Source organism: Prionailurus bengalensis, chromosome B1 (assembly GCF_016509475.1).
Source record: "Prionailurus bengalensis isolate Pbe53 chromosome B1, Fcat_Pben_1.1_paternal_pri, whole genome shotgun sequence".
NCBI classification, from domain to species: domain Eukaryota; kingdom Metazoa; phylum Chordata; class Mammalia; order Carnivora; family Felidae; genus Prionailurus; species Prionailurus bengalensis.
The window spans coordinates 176,047,711-176,067,557 of record NC_057344.1 but is presented as its reverse complement, the minus strand read 5'-3'; the positions used below and the strand labels follow the sequence as shown (position 1 = coordinate 176,067,557).

Below are 19,847 nucleotides of genomic sequence, written 5' to 3'. Positions count from 1 at the left end.
TAATTTTCATGAACACTAAGGTTTGAGAACTATTGCTTTATTTTCTCAGTGAGAAGATAAATCTCCTAGCTGAGAGAGTGGAAATTAGGGGAGAAGTAGAGGTCTTGCAAAGACTGGTAAAAGTTTGAAGTATCCTCTGTAGGGAACACGGGATAAATCTTCAGGGATACATAAAAACGTGGCGGAGCAACCCTGGTCCAGCTGAAACTGCAGACCTTACATTTATGATGATAATAATCCTCATGGATTGTCCGCAAAGCGTCTTCATGGTTATCATGTATTTATTGAGGGCATAGTGTGGCAACCATTTGGTAATATGAGAATTGATATAAAAGAGGATACAGAAAAGTATATAATAGTTTCTATGAGCAGGGCGTCTATGAAGAGGTGTTAAAAATGATTGAAGAAGACAATTGAGGTGATATAAACCTTATTTAATACTTCATGAAGTAGACAGTCTCAGAGAACTACAAAATGGGGTGGAAGGCAAGAAGCTTTTATAGGATGAATAAAAAAACAAGGAGAAATAAATGGAAAATATCTGATTGGCTGGAGCCATGGGGTCAATCTGGTTTAAGGTAAGAGGCCCAGAGTTGGCTTGATCTTTGGGGATTGGCTAGCTGGATATAGTGCATTTCCAGTCAAGCAGAACATTTATAGGGACACAAAAATTATCTCAGTTTTGGTTTTCTGACATAGTAGTTTCTGACCCTGGGAAGAAGCACCTCCATCAAGGGTCTAAAAATGTATTTAAACAGAGGCACAAGTCATGTATTGAAAGAGGCCCCAACATGCAGAGCTTGGATTGACAGCGAAGTCTCCATTTTGTTGACGCTTCTCTACTCACATTGATACTATAGTTCTTGAGTAGCAAGAAAAATGCAACCGTTGGTCATCATCAAACTCTCAGAACCAGAGAGAGTGGATGTGCTGGAGTCTAAGGAAGATGTCAAGCAATTTCTGCTTCCAGTCATCAGCAAGATGCAAGAGCGTATTACATCTTGCACTAGAGTGCAGTGGAGAGCTTATGTGCAGAGTTAGTTGTTGAAAATGGGCAGTCTACTCATCCGAATAAAAACCCAACTAAGGCCTCAGAGGAAAGCACTCTGAATCATCTTTAGAATCCAAATGATGGAGTTGAGGATTGAGTGACTAAACGATGCAAAGGCCAAAAATAAGGCCGAGGAGATTCTAAAGATGGCAGTGAGGTATTGATCAACCTAGTCTGTGTTGAGGTGCTTTGCTCTTTCTCATGTGACTGAATAGCTTCCTGGAATTTTGGGTCTGTGTGTAACACATGATACTTAGAATTGGATTTCTCCAGCTCTGGAGGTGCTCAAGGAGCTACATTATTTCTAGAAGCCAACTCCATGTAACGACTGCTAAAAAAGCTGAACAAGGGACCAGACTTCAGCTGGGGGGTGTGAATGGGGCTGATATGGCAAGAATGGATGGCTCAGACGAAGGAGCAGAAGATAGTATTATCGATATATTGAGACTTAAAATTCTGTGTGAGGCCAAAGAAGGAGAGACGTGTTTTGTCCAAAATTTTAGTTTCATGTGACTCACTAACTGAGGTAACTGTTTGGTCAGTTTGTTTGGATAGCCTGACTCAGCTTTCTTTGAGATAGAGACTGGAATAGAACACAAGGTCTTGGTATTCTCTACAAGTTGATGGAATACCCTGGTGCATTTTTGGGGATTCTGGGCATCAAATGAAAGAAGTATTTATAAAGGCCCTTGAAGGGTTGGGGGAAAAATGAGGACTGTCTACATTGGACCCTACAATGGAGAGGGAATAGGTATCTTCAAGGTTCCATAAGTAGTCCAGCCATAAGTTAATTTATGGAGCAGATGACAGCTTTTTGGGGTCGAAACCCTACCATGAGGGGAAAAAACTGTTGCCCTGTTAATAAAACTATTCATTTGCTTGAAAAAGAAAAAGGATACAATAAAGTATTGAAAGCCTCATTGGGGGAGGGAAAACAGGCATTTATGAATGGCATTAACAACACCACAGGACAATATTAAGTTAAAAGATAAATTGAGTAATAGTGTATAAATTCTCCAATAAGAAACCAGGCACTAGAGTAGCTGATAAAATAGGTGGCATTTGGTGCCTTAAAAATATGGTAGGATTTGTAGGAGGAGATCATTCAAGTCAAGAGAAGATATCATCACATAAACAGTTTATACTGCCCCATGCATGCAATACCATTTACAGCACTGTGAAGAATTAATATAGGAACAAGATACCTTATTGGTTCCCAAAGACATTACAATCTAACAAATAGAGCCCAGACTGATCATGGCAAGTTCTTGGAGTGGTGAAAAGCACAATGAAGGGAAACTTTTGAAGGTGCTATGGGAAATAATGTGGGGTAAAATAATAAACAAACAAATAAATAAATGGTATGCCTAGTTTCAAGAGTTAGTACCAGGGTTGTATTTAGGCAACATGGAAAGAATAGTCAGCAACTGAGTCTTAACAACAGTGGCCTATAAAACTAGACCTAACACCCATTTCAGGTTTGAATACTTTTCTTTGGTTCCAAAAAAATTTTAACCACTTTTAATTTCATGAGGCCTGTGTTTCACCTAGCAGTATAAATAAGACACATCTGTATATATTTGAGTTACTAATAATTTTACATTGATGGCTTTGAGAGGTTCATAGGGAAGGGAAAACTGCTACCCACACCCGACTACACCCTTTTACAAGGTAGATGTGTACTAGGGATAGCTTGGGAGACAGGTTTAGATTTTGCCATCCATCTTCCTGAGCAGTGACAAGTTGAAGATGGCATTTAAGAAATTGCATTCAGCAAAATAAAATACACAATATTAACATATATAGCAAACCTTCCTTTAGCAAATAGTAAAACCTGAGAAAATGCAACAGAATGACACCTGTGGATTGGAACAGGGAAGAGAGAAAAGTAGGAAAAAATTAGAGTCACTGCCACCAAGGAAGGCATCCAGGGATCCATACGTAGATACTGGGGATCTGTGGGAGGGAACACTACGTGGGACAAGCAGAGACTCCCCTTTCAGCCGGGACCTGACCTTGAGCACCAGTGAGATTTGGAAGATGGCGAGCAAGGCAAAAATAGTGCAGAGACAAAAATCATGCAAACAAAAGAAAAAAAAAAAAGGAAGGGAAATGGAGGGAAAGAGAAGGGAACACTAAAAATCCCTGATGAAGGGGCCAAGTGGGAGACCCAGCAGAGTGCCTTCAAGTGTCCAAGAGCCCAAGATTTCCATGCTGCTACAATCCACTCTTTCTAAGGTTGAGCCCCAAAAGAAGGACTTGGCTTGAATTTTCACGTATGGGAAAATACATATATTTAAACACTAGAATCACTCTCAGTGCATCAAGATGCTATGAGACATTTCTGAAGCAAGAAGGACAGGGGTAGGAGGTCATTATTTATACAAAGAAAAAACAGTATCTCTTGTCCCAGGCTCAATGCAGGCCATATGCCCTTTGATGGGAAAGATAGAATCTGTTTCACTATTTAAGTTGCTATTTCTCAATTTTTTTGAGAGGTTTAAGCATATAGTTGATGTTTCGAAAGTTATGTCTGCTTATCTTGCAATTCTGTAGTATTAATATACTTGAACTTTTGCTGTTCTTATGTTATTTCCTAATTTCCTCCCATTAAAACTTAAATTTTTTTTAATGTTTATTTATTTTGGGGGGGGGGGTGCAAGCAGGGAGGTCAGAGAGAGACAGAGACACCAAACATGAAACAGGCTCCAGGCCCCGAGCTGTCAGCACAGAGTCCGACATGGGGCTCCAACACACGAACCATGAGATCATGACCTGAGCCAAAGTTGGACGCCTAACTGACTGAACCACTCAGGCACCCCTCCCATTAAAACGTCTTAAAGGAGGGGCGCCTGGGTGGCTTGGTCGGTTGAGCGTCCGACTTCGGCTCAGGTCATGATCTCGCGGTCCGTGAGTTCGAGCCCCACGTCGGGCTCTGTGCTGACCGCTCAGAGGCTGCAGCCTGTTTCGGATTCTGTGTCTCCCTCTCTCTCTGCCCCTCCCCTGTTCATGCTCTGTCTCTCTCTGTCTCAAAAATAAATAGACGTTGAAAAAAAATTAAAAAGAAAAAAACTTCTTAAAGGAAAATTCATATACATGTTTATATGATGTATATGACAGGAATACTCACAAAATGTGACATTCACATTTAATCCACTTGTACTGAAATCTTCCTGTGAACCAGTGTGCTATGTGTTAGCATAACACACTTAGATTACCCTTGTATCATTGCTGTGAAGTAAGCGCTTTAAAAAAAGTTTTTATTTTGAAGATATATGAGGATTGCCTTTGACCAGGCACTTGGCAATTCAGTAGTTTAGAGAGGAAAATATTCAAATATAAGAAAAATTTCAACTCTTACATTAAATGGTAGAAGCCATTTGCCTTGAGCGCGTTCTTACAGGAGTGAGGCATTTATAGCTAATGACATTTTCACAATAAAAATTGGTGGCATTAAATATTGTATGAATACATCGTCATTAAAAATTAACTTTGATTACAGGTCTTAATTTTCTGAAATTCTTTAACCTATTAGTGTGTATGCTTTTATACGTGTGTTATTTTGACCATTTGGACGGTATCAATGAGAAATACTAGCTTATCAACAACTTCATTGTTCATACCAGTACCTTAGGTAGGATCACTGAAATATTCTTTTTTTTTAATTTTTTTTTTACATTTATTTATTTTTGAGAAACAGACAGAGAGCATGAGCAGGGGAGGGGCGGAGAGAGAGGGAGACACAGAATCTGAGGCAGGCTCCAGGCTCCAAGCTGTCAGCACAGAGCCTGACATGGGGCTCGAACTCATGGATAGTGAGATCATGACCTGAGCTGAAGTCGGACACTTAACCAACTAAGCCACCCAGGCGCCCCTGAAATATTCTTTACAGTGAACGCATGCAAAACTTGTTTCCATTGTAAATCATTACGGTAGCAGTTTCTGTCACGAATGCTTATGCGTGTATGTAAATCTATGTCAGGTTTTACAGACCGCCTTCTAAAAACCTACATGAAACTTGGAAAACTATTTGTAGAAGGTATTTTTTCCTTCAGTATTATCTGTATGTTCCAAATAAGTAAAAGGTAGTTAAACTTGCTCCTTGGAAAAAAGGTTTTTATTGCAAAAATTATGGATCCATAGGAAGTTGGAGAATACAGTACAGAGAAGTCTGGTTTTCCTCGGTGGTTACATTTTACGTAACTATAGCACAATGTCAAAACCCAGAAGTTCACATTGATCCAGTGTGTGTGTACAGTTCTAGACACTGTTCTAGACACATTTTATCACATGTGTAGGTTGTGTAACCACTGCATTCAAGACACGCAACTATTTTCTCACCACAAAGATCTCCTTTGTGCAACCCCCTTTATGGTTGTCTTCCACCATCTGTAACTCCTGGCAATTGCTAATCTATCCTGCATTTCTGTAATTCTGTAATTTCAAAAATTTCATACAGATGGAATCACAGAATATGTGACCTTTTAAGACTGGAGTTTTTCACTCAGCATAATTCCCTGTGGTCCATGAAAGCTGTTGCCTGTATCAATGCTCTGTCCCTTTTATTATGGAATAGCATCCCGTAGTGTGGATGGGCCTTAGTCTGTCCGTTCACTACTGCAGAAACTTTTAGGTGTTTCCAGTTTGGGACTGACACAAATAAAGCTGCTCTGAACATTTGTAGACAGGTATTTGAGATTTTTTTTTTTTTAATAAATCACCTTTCAGAGCTGAGATAGGAGAGGCAAATAAATTGTCCAGAGCACTGAGAAATTTTCCAAACCCAGGCATTGTTAGTTTATCTCCTGTGCTATTTCCGTGATCCCCTGTTAACGGAGAACAAACCATTCTGCAGACAGTGGAGAAAAGTAATGATTATATATTTGAATATTCTTGAAAAAAATATTGGTTTTAGAATAATATCTGCTCAAAAACATGATTATTTTTAGCATCGTGTATGCACATTGATTCATTCATTCATTTACAAAAATTACTGTTTGAGTACTCAGGCCCTGTGCTGAGTGCTGGGGCAAGGTGCCCTCCCCATGAGGGCTTTTACAAAATACTGCATTTGTTGCACAGAGGTAGCTTGCTTTATGTTTGCTGCTTTTAAGAGTTTCAAATTTTATTTCATTATATTATATTATATTATACTATACTATGTTATATTCTATTCTAATTTTATTTTTTAACAGCTTCAAATTTGAAACTGGAAAATATTTATTCAGAGTTAATGTGACTGCTATAATAATATTTAAATATGTAGTTTTAAATTTGCTGAAAGATCTGGGTTAATATATTTTGCTTTATCATTGGAAAGCAATTCTGAGCATGCATGCCTAAATACAGAATCTATTTTTGCAAAGTGTGCAGTTCAGTACTCCTTTCAAATAGAGGTGAGGGTCAGATGGATTTTTACTTGTAGCTTGTTCACAAATTAATGATTTCTTCTGCTTATTCTGTGTTCCTTTCCTCCAATAGCATAAAAAATTAATCAGCCGTCCACAGAGTACCAAAAGAATTTCTACAGATCCTGTAGGTAAGAAATATTTGCTTTGTCCTCATTACAGTGGTGCTATTTTTCCTCTTATATTTTATATGTATATGAATCATTGTACACAAAAGGATAGAAGGAGTGACTTTGCACAAACAATCATAAACAACAAATAAATGAGTTTTCCTTTGGAAGTCATGTGCACATAAACCATGTGCACAAAACATTCTCAAATGTGAATGTAATTAAAATGGTTAAAATCTACAAGAAATATGAACCTGCTAAGTATTATTTTACAAAGATACCTAGTAATTGCTTAGTTTGGTAAATAACTACAGTTTGTTCTGAAATGTTTTCTATTAAATTGTGAGTTAAGATGTGGTCACTTCAATTCTACATTTGAGGCCAGTAGATTTCAATTTTTTTTTAATATTTACTTATTTTTGAGAGACATAGAGAGACAGAGCACAAGCTGGGAAGGGGCATAGAGAGGAGGCACAATCCGAAGCAGGCTCCAGGCCCCGAGCTGTCAGCACAGAGCCCGACATGGGGCTCGAACTCACCAACCGTGAGATCATGACCTGAGCCGAAGTTGGACACTTAACCAACTGAGCCACCCAGGAGCCCCAAGGCCAGTAGATTTTCAAGAGAGGTATATTGGTATGAAACCACAAAAAGGAAAGAAACATCTAGGAGTTGATCATGGTTATGCATCATTCAGTTACATAACAGTGATAAAGGCTTCAGGGTAGAATTTAACATTTTTATTCTGCTTTAGGCTTTGAAACAATTCATTTTATAATGTTAATGGTCACTAAGGCAATACTTTATTGGCCTTCAAAACTTGAGTATCTTTCAACTACTGTGTGTCAGGCCCACGGCTGATGGCATAGCATTCCATTCAGGGGTCACCTTTGTGAATTTGTACAGAAAATGTGCAGGCTTTGCTGAATTACTTTCAAAGTGAGGATGGGCATACACCTTAGTGTTATGCACCATCGCAGAGGCAATAAAAACCGTTTTCAAAGAAAGAGCAGATGATGTGGCAAAAACAAAAGTAAACGTACCAAAGCCAAAACCAAGAAAACCCAACAACAAATCTAAAAAAGCAACAGTGGTAGATGAAAGCCTGGCAAGTTTAGTAGCGTTGTTAATGTTTGAAGAGTTTGATCCCCACAGAAAAGCGTTCCCTCTACTATTGTCAACAACCGCCAGAGACCACAAGGCTATTATCTTTCCTATGTGTACTAGGAAGTCCTAGGTTGCAACAGTGCGCCATCTCTCAAAACCAAGCTGCTGCGGGAAGGATGGCAGCAGATGAGGTTACAGCAGGCTAAAACTAGAAGCTTTAAATGCCAAGTTAAGAAGTTCAAGCAATAGGAGGAAGCTATGTGACACGTATTAACAAGAAATGGGTAAAATCAGATTAGACTTTGCAACCGTCTAGGAGTTGATGGAGGACTAAGGTGGGTCAGCACGGGTAGCAGGGATTTAGACTCCTGGTGCCTGCAATACTCCAGAAAAAGAGAGGTGGGACGTGACTGAGATTGTCAGTAAGGCTGGTCAGGAGGGGAAATATCTGAGCTATATTTAGAGTTAGGACATGGGTGTGGGGGTTAAGAAATAGGCATTGAGAAATTTGAATAATGTTACATGTTTCAGCTTACTCAGCTGAGTGGTCATATTCACTAACAAGTGCACAGAGTGAAGAAGGATCAGGTGCAGACAGAAAAAGCCCAAAGCTGATTGTGACTTGAGAAATACGGAGCTTGGGTTGGCTGTGATATATACTGGTAAAGATAATTAGGAGATGAATTGTCCCAGGGTTTAGGGAAACAAAGCCGAGGATGAAGATATACCAGGGCTGGGATATTTCACATTAGAGGAAATGGTTATGAAAGTGAATGTTGATGAATTCATTCAGGGGAGAGGACAGAAAAAGAAAAGGCCAGATAGAGGAAGTAGTAATTCAGCAGAATCAGGAGGAAGAGAGTCAACGAAAGGGAAGGAGAGGTGCAGAGAACGAGGGCAGCCCACGGAACCCGGGGGAAGGAGTGAAATGCTTTCTGGAAATCAGAGAAGGTGCAGACTGAGAATCATTTGCTGTGAGATGTAATTAGGAGAGCACTAGGAAGACCAGAAAGAAAGGATTCCGCAGAGTTTTAGCAGACGGGGAGAGGAAGGCCTACCCATGTAGCCTGAGTATATTGCATGAGGGAAGCAGAATGTTGGTTCGAAAGTGACAATGGAGAGCGAGGATGTGTTGGCTCTGTTTCCTGAGTAGTTTTCACACCAAAGTGGCATGATTCACAGTGTGTTAAGTGTAGTGTATGTGAGTAGGTATCTACTCACAAAGGAATCGTTGAGTGAAAGGTACACATGCAGAATGCTTACTGACATCAGACCAGACAAGAGTTGGGATAGTGGTATGGGCCTGGGCTGGGGCACAGAGGCAGGAAGATAGGAGGACTTAGGGGTTTCACTGGGAGTGATAACTGGGAGTAACACAATGGAAAAAAAAAAGATAACAACCAAACAATAGAAAAATGGAATCATGAGTTTAGGTGGTAGACCTAACCATCTTCCAGGATGTATTCAGAGGAGATGTTTGTGGTTCCAAATAGTTCAAAGGTCAGGGGAAATGTTGGCATAAAGGACCTTCCACAGAACTGCTTTTTGGGTTGAATCTTGGGGAGTTTGTGTGTGTGTATAGTTGGGTGGTGATGAGAGGACTGTGTAGCGGGTATAAGTTTTTTTTAAGTTTGTTTGCTTATTTATTTAGAGTGTGAGTAGAGGAGGGGCAGAGAAAGAGAGGGGGAGAGAGAATCCCAAGTAGGCTTTGTCAGAGCAGCGCCCAATACCGGGCTCGATCTCCCAAACTGTGAGATCATGACCTGAGCCCAAATCAAGAGTCAGACACTTAACTGTCTGAACCTCCCAAGCGCTCCTCTGCTGGTATAAGTTATGTATCAGATCGGTACTAATTAAGAAAAATAGTTTTGAACCTAGAAGTATCCTTTACCATGGTGCTACTTACTCAAAGTATGGTTGGGGACCCCAGTGCCAGCATCACCTGGGAACTTGTTAAAAATGCCAAGTTTTACCCCTACCCTAGTTTTACTTCATAAGAGTCTCTGGGGCAGTGCCTAAAATCCATCTCAACAAGGCCTCCTGGATCTCAGGGGAGTTAAAACCTGAGGAGCATTTCTAGTCCCCCTGCAATAGGTGATTCCCTCGGGGAGAAGACCCCCGAAATGGCAGGGATCGAAAGGCTTTCAACAGTGGGCCGGGGAGTTTCCAAATCTTTCCACTGTTCAGAGGCCAAAGCAGAAAGCCCTTAGACTTCCCGTGCACAGGTGTGGACGGTTAGATAAGCGCACGGCCCGAGAAAGTGTCCTAACCCTGCGTGTCCCTGTGTGCCTGACAGAAGCCCTATGGGATAACTTGCTGTACTGGCTGGCAGAGGAACTCTCTGAAGAAAATGCTACCCGCCTCTCCTCCTCCCTCCCTCTTCGCCACAGCACCGTCCAGCTCATCAAACTGAAGACCCCTGGTGACCTCACAGAACAGATCCATGAACTCCTTTGCTTCTGGAAAAAATCACTCCCAAATTCCACCGATAAACTTCGCCTGCTGTCTCGTCATCTCCGCAAGATCGGCAGGAATGATCTTTCTGAAGAGCTCAGATTCAAGTGGGATAATAGGTGTTCCCTGAGCCACAGCACTGGTTTGATACAACCTAGTAAAGCCGGGTCACTCTTTCTTTTGCCCTAGAGAGGGGTCATGGTAGGTTTTAAGGCTTTTTCTGCCAACATTTTACTGGCGGTTTCCAAGTAAAGTTGTTTGAAGGGCGTCTTTTTGATAGATGTGCTATTTGAGACAGGTGGAAAAGCATGAAGCAGATCATAAAAGGCATTCTTGGGTTTGAGGGCTCCTCTGTGGTTCAGAGATATACATTCTGCAAGAATTATTGTCTTGAGTTCAGCCAAATTTAATAGCATTTGTGATAGAGTTTGCTCTGTTTACATGTTAACAGTTGAGGTCGTTTTCTAAGTGGAAAGGAAAGATAGGCTATACAGAACCCCCCTTTTTATCATTATCTACATAAAAGTAAACTAGTTGTGCCAGACTCCAAGCAACAAATTCACATTATGCACATGCTGTAGAGCCTGCAGCTAACAATACAAAATAAACTGGGTTGCAGCGACCTGATGCTGATGATAGCAAATCAGTAAGAAAACAGAGAAGCTTGGAATAAATTAAAAATAGAATAACATCCACCATCCGCTGCCACCAACTTTTCTTTTCTTAAAAAGGTATCTTGAAATAGGGAAAATCTCGTGTTTTATTAGTAGTGAAATGAGGCAGTGCAGAGAACATGAAGTAGCACTGGAAGAATTCAGGGCCTTTTTACCTTTGGAAAACAACCTACTCTTAAATCAGTTTTCACGGAAATCTTTTTTTTTTTTAATTTTTTTTTAATGTTTATCTTTTTTTTGTGAGAGAGAGACAGAGAAAGCACGAGCGGGGGAAGGAGCAGAGAGAGAGGGAAACACAGAATCCGAAACAAGCTCCAGGCTCTGAACTGTCGGCACAGAGCCCGTCGCGGGGCTCGAACTCACAAACTGTGAGATCATGACCTGAGCCGAAGCTGGACGCTCAACTGACTGAGCCACCCAGGTGCCCCAGGTTTCACAGAAGTCTTATTAAGTAAGCCCTTAAGTAAGACTCATCGTTTAAAAAAAGCTGTAAAAAACCACAAAACTAAAAGAAAAAAAAAATAACAATTACCAAAGCCCCTCCATCATTGATGAACCCTGTTGATGTCTAGTGCATAAGCTTTGAGACTTTGGGAAACCTGAGGCTTTAGCTTTAGCCAAAACAACGTGATATGAATGGAGTATGACATGAGTATTACCATTTCATTCATACAAAAGCATCACGGCCTGGGCTTGTCAGCATCAGTAGTGATTAGCTTTGATTATTAAATACCAGAAGAATTAATGAAATCACACAAAAAGTTGAACACTTACAGGGCTCTGAATTTCAAAGACCAGATTTCCTTCTACAAATTAACCGAGGAGTTAGATTCCCATTTGGTTACACATTGAAAAAGAGGATTCCAATTTTCAAACACATTCCTGTTAAGAAACACTTAGTCAATTTTGTACTATTTTTACATGTTTCCGGAAAGGTACGATATTTTCCAGGTGTCCTTGGAATGAAGAAAACAGATTGGAATATCCAGTTTTTCGAACTACAAAGTAAGAGAAAAGTGAAGTTTATTCGCCTGTAATGCTTTATGCTTAGTCCTTTACAAGCACTGACTTGTTTAGTCCTCCCAACTGCTCTGTGAGGTAGGTACGCTCCCCGCAATTTACAAGAAAGGAAAGGAGATTCAGAAGATTGAGTTCCTTGCCTCATGTCGTAAGTGAGTGACATAGCCAGGATTCTTGTTCCAACACTAGAGAATACTGTTCTGAACATTTTGGAGTATTTTCTCCCAGTTTTTCTTTTGCTCCTGGAAGGAAATATTTCTATTTCTCCGTGTATAGATATCTATAAACACACTCACCTATGTGCTCACAGGCACCCACACACTATCTATAAATCCACACATGCTGCACACTCACCCATCTCCTTACTTACACACATCTTCTCACCCCACCGTGTCCTCCTACCCTGCCCCCCAGGCACCCCCACGCATACACACACCCTCCCACGCACATCTTGCAAATCCCCACACAGTCTTACCTCCGCGTGTACATCCTCACATGCATGCATACACCATCACGCACACACTTTCTTCTCACGCATGAATTCATTCACATGCTTCATGTACCTACCCTCACAGGCACCCATCCCTTCACCCCCACACACTCTCTGACCTTTCCAGAATTAAAAAAAAAAATAGCATACATTATTGCAATAGTCAAACAATATAAAAGTGTATATAGAAAAAATGGGTCACGTCTTGGGTGTGGCCTCTCACCTAGGTTATCAAAGGAATCAGTCTGGGTGTAGCACGTGCCTCGTGTGCTCTTTCTCTCTCTCTCACAAAATAAACACATAAACTTTAAAAATTTAAATAAAAAAAGAGATTACTTACTGAAAGCATTTTTAAGGCTCTTGATACACATTGCCAAATTGCCATCTTATAATCACTAGGTCATGAAGATTCTTAGGAAAATGGTACTTTTAAGAATACATAAAAATGAATTAACTTGAGGCACATAACATGAAACTCTACATCCTGGGTAAGCCTGGACTGTCTTCAATTGCTCTATTGAAAAAAAAAAAAGACATTGGCTTAAATCTTTACAGTAATTCCTTTACTAATTAAGAGAGTATATTCCATTGACATTGCTCTTTTAAAAAGCATCAGAAAGAGAAATAATACAGCAGACATCTGGACAGATTCCAAAATGTCAGTTTCTAGTGTCAAACTATAGCCAAATTCCAATGAAAATAACGTTAAATTCAATAGGTATACATTGAACACGAACTCTGGGTCTAGCAGTCTGTTAAATGGTACAAGCACAAAAGAGAGTAGGAGCCAGTTCTCTAGGGTTATGTTTTCTGCATACAAAAAGGGAAAATAAATGAGATCAACATCTAGTTTATCGCCTAGAATGAACCAGGCTTTTTATGCTTAGCCCTTATAAGCACTGAATTATTGAATCCTCTCACTGCTCTGTGGGGTAGGCACATTGTCCCCAATTTATGAGAGGAAACTGGAGTGTTGAAAGAGTGAGTACAGGGGCGCCTGGGTGACGCAGTCGGTTAAGCGTCCGACTTCAGCCAGGTCACGATCTCGCGGTCCGTGAGTTCGAGCCCTGCGTCGGGCTCTGGGCTGATGGCTCAGAGCCTGGAGCCTGTTTCCGATTCTGTGTCTCCCTCTCTCTCTGCCCCTCCCCCGTTCATGCTCTGTCTCTCTCTGTCCCAAAAAATAAAATAAACGTTGAAAAAAAAAATTAAAAAAAAAAAAAAAGAAAGAGTGAGTACCTTGCTTAATGTCACAAGTGAGTGACATAGCCAGGATTCAAATGTAGAATGTTGGCTTGGCTCCCACCATACCATGTTGCTACCAACCTACGGAGAAGAAAGGAAGGGAATGGACGTATCTATTTCTCCATTATCTTATTTCTTATTTTGCGAAACAAAATTTCTAATTCATATCTAATACAAATAGACATGAGTTTTAAGAACAGGGATGGGGAAAAGAGCAGGAGGTGGGAGGGAAGTGTGATGTTGACTTCATTGATATTTGTCCCAGCTCAATTAGTTAAATGTTCTCTTATTCTTGTTTAAGAGACTGACAGTTTAGGATAATACTGCAAATTGATCAAACACAAATTGGTGATGCATAAATATTGAGTTATAATTAGAGCTACTTTGCCACAATTTAGCTACCCAAGAACATCAAGAACGCTTCAGAGTAGTGGCTGCAAAACAGGACCATTTATTTAGCAATTAATAATAAATAATTATTAATGTTAATAATAATTATTAATTATTATTAAAATTCTTACCCCTCTGTGGTATAAAATTATTTTCATAATTTTATAAAATTATAAAATTTTATAATTCAGACCAATCTTACCTTATCTTGAATAACATCAATTTCATTAAGGAAAGCCCATTATATCCATCAATTTGCTAACTATTAAGCACTAAATATTTCAAATAAAAAATTCTAACATTTATTATTCTATTTAACAAAACGTACAATGTTAACCATAGTTATCTTAATCAAATGCTTATTCATTCATGATTATAGCAATTGATTATTTCTAAAAAAAATGTAGCTTAAATGAACACATAGGCAATATCACATTGTATATTCTAAAGTATTTTATTTAAGTTTATTTATTTTTATTTTTATTTTTTAGAGAGAGGGAGAGTGAGAATGGTGTAGAGGGGCAGAGGGAGATAAAGAGAGAATCCTAAGAAGGTCCCACGCTCAGTGCAGAGCCTGTCACAGGGCTCAATCCCATGACCCTGGCATCACAACCCGAACTGAAATCAAGAGTTGGATGCTCAACCAACTCAGCCACCCAGGTGCCCCTATTTTGAAGGTAAAATAGAAACATCATAACAACTAAGTTAAGTAGACTTTGAGGGTATCATAATCCAATTTTAGAAATATCCAAATTTTGTGGAGAAAGTTCTATTTTCCTAACCCAGTATTTGTTAAGGAGGTGTTATTGACATTTTGAATGGAATATATATTTTTTTAAGTGACTTGAACTGGCTCATGTCCATTTGGCATCCCTGACCTCTGTCCACCAAATGCACAGAGCACTCCCTCACCTTAGTAAATGTGAGAAGTAAAATTCCTTCCACACAGTTTGAGTCATGGGGCGGGTATTGGGAGGGTACAGAAATGCCATTACTGAACTCAAGAATAGAGTGCTATAGACCTTAAGGGAGCATGTTGAGAACCACTGTTTCAGTCAAATTTTTGGCTTGAAGCAGAGAATCAAAGAAAGGGGGCAGAATAAGCCAAGGGCAATTTAGAGCATTATAAGCAAAAAAAAAAAAAAAAAAAAAAAAAAAAGGCCCAACTTGAAATCCTCCAACTGGTACCAGTGTTTACGAGAATTGTCAACTGTTGTCTGGTAGCTTGCCCAGAAATATTCTCAGAGAGGAATCTCCTCTGAGTTGTACCCCAGGGTTATGCTGTAAAATGAGAGTTTTGCTAAGGTACAAATTCAGGCTCCCTAAAGTTAGAATAGTGGTAGTTCACAAGAAAAGGGAAATACTGGGGTGAGGTCAAAGTCGTGGCTAAGTGATGTGCAGGTGTAGGGTTTCCCCTTTCACCGAGGCAAACATAACTTGTGTGACTTAATATCATGAGAATGTCCCTGTGTAATGTCTAGGCATTTGTACGGACGTCATATCATTGAATCCTCAACCTGCCTCTTCTCCTAGGTTTTCTCTACTGGTATGTCCAACTTCCTTCACTCTGCATTTATGACCTAACATACCAAAAAATTTACATCTCAATGATGGTTATTATTTATTTTTGGTAACCCTGCACCTTAGTGCATGCTCTGTAAGGGGCAGAGAGCTTGTCTCTTGTTCGTTGATGGAATCCTATTACTTAGAACTCTGTCTGGCACTCAGTGAACGTTCCTCTGTTTTGTTACCCTTACTTCCCAGATGAGAAGCTGCAACTCAGAGCTAGAGTGATACCCAATCAGTGGATTAGAGGCCAGATAATTCTGTTTTCAAAGTCTTGTTCCATCTACTACCACTTTCTGGTCCTGGTTCCACCCCCCACTCCCACCCCCATAATCGTCCATCTTCTATAATCTCAGGTAACATTTTTTTTCCAGTTCCCTAAATACCCAAGACTGGGTTCATTGTTCATGGATATTCTAAAGTCTAGTTACAGCTCTTCCATACTCTGTTGCAATTGCTTGTATGTGTTTTTCTCCAACCAGCATGTAAGTATCTCAAGGGCAAGTACTGAGTATTGTTCATTGTTAAGTTTCCCGATGCTGCCAAGGTCCCAACACAAAGTAGCCACTCAATAAGTCTTGCTGAATTAATGCATGGGTGACATCTACATGCTGACATGCTATGACCCTCTTTTCCTGTTCCATTTTCCTTCTGGAAGCAACCCCGTGGGGCAGATGCCATTTCTAAAAAACTAAAAATTAGCTTGGAACGTAAACACTGCCCTGCCATTTATGAGGCTAGAATAATAGAGAGGAAGCCGGCTACAAAATTAACAGGATTCAATATTTCTCCCAAGGACATACTGCATCTGTAAAGTGTCTCTTCCCTCTCTTTGAGTGACAGCTGCTTTTTTACACACTGAAAAAACTTTGTTCTTCAAAATCACGGTCTATCACAAACTTTGCCATTTGGAATCCTATCAGTGAGAAAGAGATATTCCTCTCTTGCCTGGAGGATCTAACACACTTTGACACAGAAAAGCAGTCCTCACTGACAGTCAGGGTGCAGAGCTTCAGAGGAAGGGTGTCTGGATACAGCACTGCACATCTATCTTGACATTATTGTCTTCAAGGGAGCAGGACTTGGGGTCCACTTTGCAGTGCAGGCCCATGTTGGTTCCTTTGCACACGCTCTGCTTTGCTTCGAGCCCATTCAGACACTCAACCCGGCCCTACTTCTGTGTCTTAAAATAACTCAATTTGCGTTTGTTCTGTGGGACACCACTGTTCCTTTGGCATGCCATCCCCCTCACTGCAATGAGTCCGTAAACCTGACTGTGTGGAACTTCAGGTGCATCTCTGGTAGTTTGAGGCAGATTGCAGTCTGACATCCATCCTTCTGTGCTGTGGCCCAGTAGTTCTCAAATTGGCTGCACATTAGAGTCAGTGGGGGGGGGGGGGGGTGCCCGGACCCATCCTGAGAAATTCTGATTGAAGTGGTCTGTGGTGGGTCCTGGGCATGAGAATTTCAAAGGTCTCCAGTGGATTCTGCAGCCGGGGCAAAGAATCATTTTGTCTAGCTAACTGGCCCCAGAAAAACTTGGAAGGGATGTTAAAATCCAGTTTCACAGAACCACAAGTCAGCCCCGTAAATCAGGGTCTTTGGCTGCAGAACGGAGGAATCTGTATTCTTAGTGGACATGGAAGTTTAAGGACAACGCCTACTATTTATTTCCTGTCCAGAGCACTATCCATTTCTATTTTTGTTTTTCAGGATTAGCACAGAATCAAGAGTAACATAGCGGGGGAGAGGGAAAAGGGAAAGGAACAGAGAAGGCTCTGTTCTGTGTTGAATATACAAGACTTTTTCTCTCCGTTTATGGTTGCATTTTGAGACAATTTATCTGTTCACAAGACTAAGCAGGGTGGGGTTGGGAGCTGAGGCAAGGAATTGGGATAGTTAGGAGGGAGGAGCACTTGACCCAGGCTTCATAAGAACAGAGGAACATAAATATGGGAGCTTTATTTATTTTAAGTTTATTTATTTATTTTTACAGTGAGAGAAAGAAAAGAGAGAGAGAGAGAGGCAAAGAGAGAGGGAGAGAGAGAGAAACCCAAGCAGGCTCTGCAGTATGGAATCTGACACAGGGTTCAAACCCGGCTCAAACCCACGAACCATGAGACCATGGCCTGAGCTAAAACCACAAGTTGGACACTTAACCAACTGAGCCACCCAGACGCCCCCAAATATAGAAGTTTTAAAAGTCTCAATGAAAAGAGCTGTGCCGCAATCACAAAGATGGACTGACTTCTCTGGAAGCTGATTCTCATACACCTTTAAATTTGATCCTATTAACAGACTGCACACCAATCATACATTGTGAATTAATAGTTCTTTTTAATCTCTTCTCTCATTTTAAAGAGTGAAACTATATTCCATTGTATTTTTGTTTGTGTGTGCTAAAGAATTTAAAATGCACTGTATTATATTATATCATATCATATATTATATATTTTTAGATTTCTTTTTTGGTAATTTTTTGCAGACACTGAGGACCTCAGAAATTCAACGTGCCCCAGGCTATGCTCCACCTGAATGGCCCTGTGCTTCCTGCAAAGTCAAACTGTTCTTTAGAAATTGTTAGTGCAAATGCCTAGAGATGGCCACAAGAGGGCCTCTGTGTTTCAGATAAAATTAAGGAATCATTTAAAACTTTATGGAGAAAAATCCTTTATGTTGCCAAACAAGTGTTTTGCATGATTTAAAAAACTAAAGTTATTTTAGGGTAGAGGGTGTAATTTGATCTATGGTCAATATATTGTTAACGTAATAATACATCATTTTGTGGCTAACTTCTCTAATATTCAGAAACCTCTGATTCTTTTTGTTTAAGTTTATTTATTTTGAGAGAGAGAGAGAGAGAGAGAGAGAGAGAGAGAGAGAGAAAGTAGGGGAGGGGCAGAGAGAGAGGGAGAGGAAGAATCCCAAGCAGGCTCCGCATCATCAGCATAGAGACCTACGTGTGGCTCAAACTCACTGACCATGAGATCAAGACCTGAGCTGAAATCTGACGCTTAACTGACTGAGCCACCCAGGCACCCCCATCTGATTCCCTTTTGATATGAAGAAAGAAAGTATATAGAAATTTCTGCATTTATCCAGGTCTCTATGTTATATCATACCTTCTGTTTCTTCAATCAATGCAATAGAAATAACAATGCAATCTATTATTGATCATTGGAACTGATGTGTGTAATATTGTTGAAATTATCAGGAAATAGAAATTGAGAGTATAAACTATTGATAGTACCATGGAACAAATGTACTTTTGACTCACTTTACTTTCCAATATATGTTATTGACGAATGTGATTTCTGAAGAATTGCCTTCTCATTTTTGAAAGGTTTTGAATGGAGTGTTGCTTTGGTTTGTCAGTGAACAAAAGTGGCTAGCATGCTTTAAAAATAAATCTCTAAATTGATTATTATTTAAAAATAATCAAGTGATATTTTTCAGAATATTTGTGTTAGCTGTGATTTTTATTAAAAAAATATATTTCCTGAGGTAAATTCTAAAATAAGCTCAATATTACTACTTCCACAAAGCATCACAAACACACATGCACCAATGATATTGTGATGGCAACAGAACAGCCCCTGAATATATAGCAAAAATGAACAGCACAACTGAAAATAGTCAAATACACAAAAATGACACTGAAATGTGATGAGTATATTAAACGTTTGCTTCTCCTCGTTGTGGAAGGACTACATATTCCTATCCCATTGACGTTACCCTTGATGGTGTGATTTAGAGTCCCCAAGGAAATCTGAGTGCCATGTTTGAGCAGAAGCTTAAGAGCCATTGAGTTGTCGTACCATGTTTCTCCTTTCTCTACCTTGAGATCAGCATTGTCCCAGTGAAATCTCTTCCATCAGTCTGGATCCTGATTCATGGATGAGACCCACAGCCTACTTGCAACACATTGCATGAAAACTAGAGATGAAAAATATATATTTTTGCTGTAACTTCCCATCATCTGATTTATATAATTAATTTCCCAAGCATAAAAAAGAAAACAATATGATTGGCTGTTAATGCTATGAGACTTTAATAAAAGTCGTTGAACCATAGGGTCTATAAACAAAGCAAAAGAAGAAAAAGTGATTAGAAGGTCAGCAAAAATTCAGAACTTGGCATCCCTATTGATCTTAACAGCAGACTGCCACAGCAAATGGGGGAAATTAGAAGTCATTACAGAAATGGTAAGCCCAGATATTATGTCACTGTAGAAAGATTAAGAATAGATACTGATTTATTGAGTGCCAACTATGTACCAAGAGCTTTTTATGTATAATTTCATTTCATTTTTGTAAGTGTTCTTCAATTAGATGC

At 39.8% G+C, this 19,847-nt stretch overlaps 1 protein-coding gene across 1 annotated transcript in view; it reads left to right on the top strand.

Annotated features, from left to right (window-relative positions):
• DTHD1 (death domain containing 1) overlaps nt 1-10,825 on the top strand; it is a 64,508-nt gene extending 53,683 nt beyond the window's left edge. Inside the window, exons 9-10 of the mRNA XM_043572809.1 lie at nt 6,533-6,590; nt 9,973-10,825. Of these exons, the coding sequence (XP_043428744.1) occupies nt 6,533-6,590; nt 9,973-10,319 (405 nt within the window). The 3' untranslated portion in view covers nt 10,320-10,825. The remainder of the gene's footprint in view (nt 1-6,532; nt 6,591-9,972) is intronic.
• Nucleotides 10,826-19,847: the final 9,022 nt, after the last annotated feature.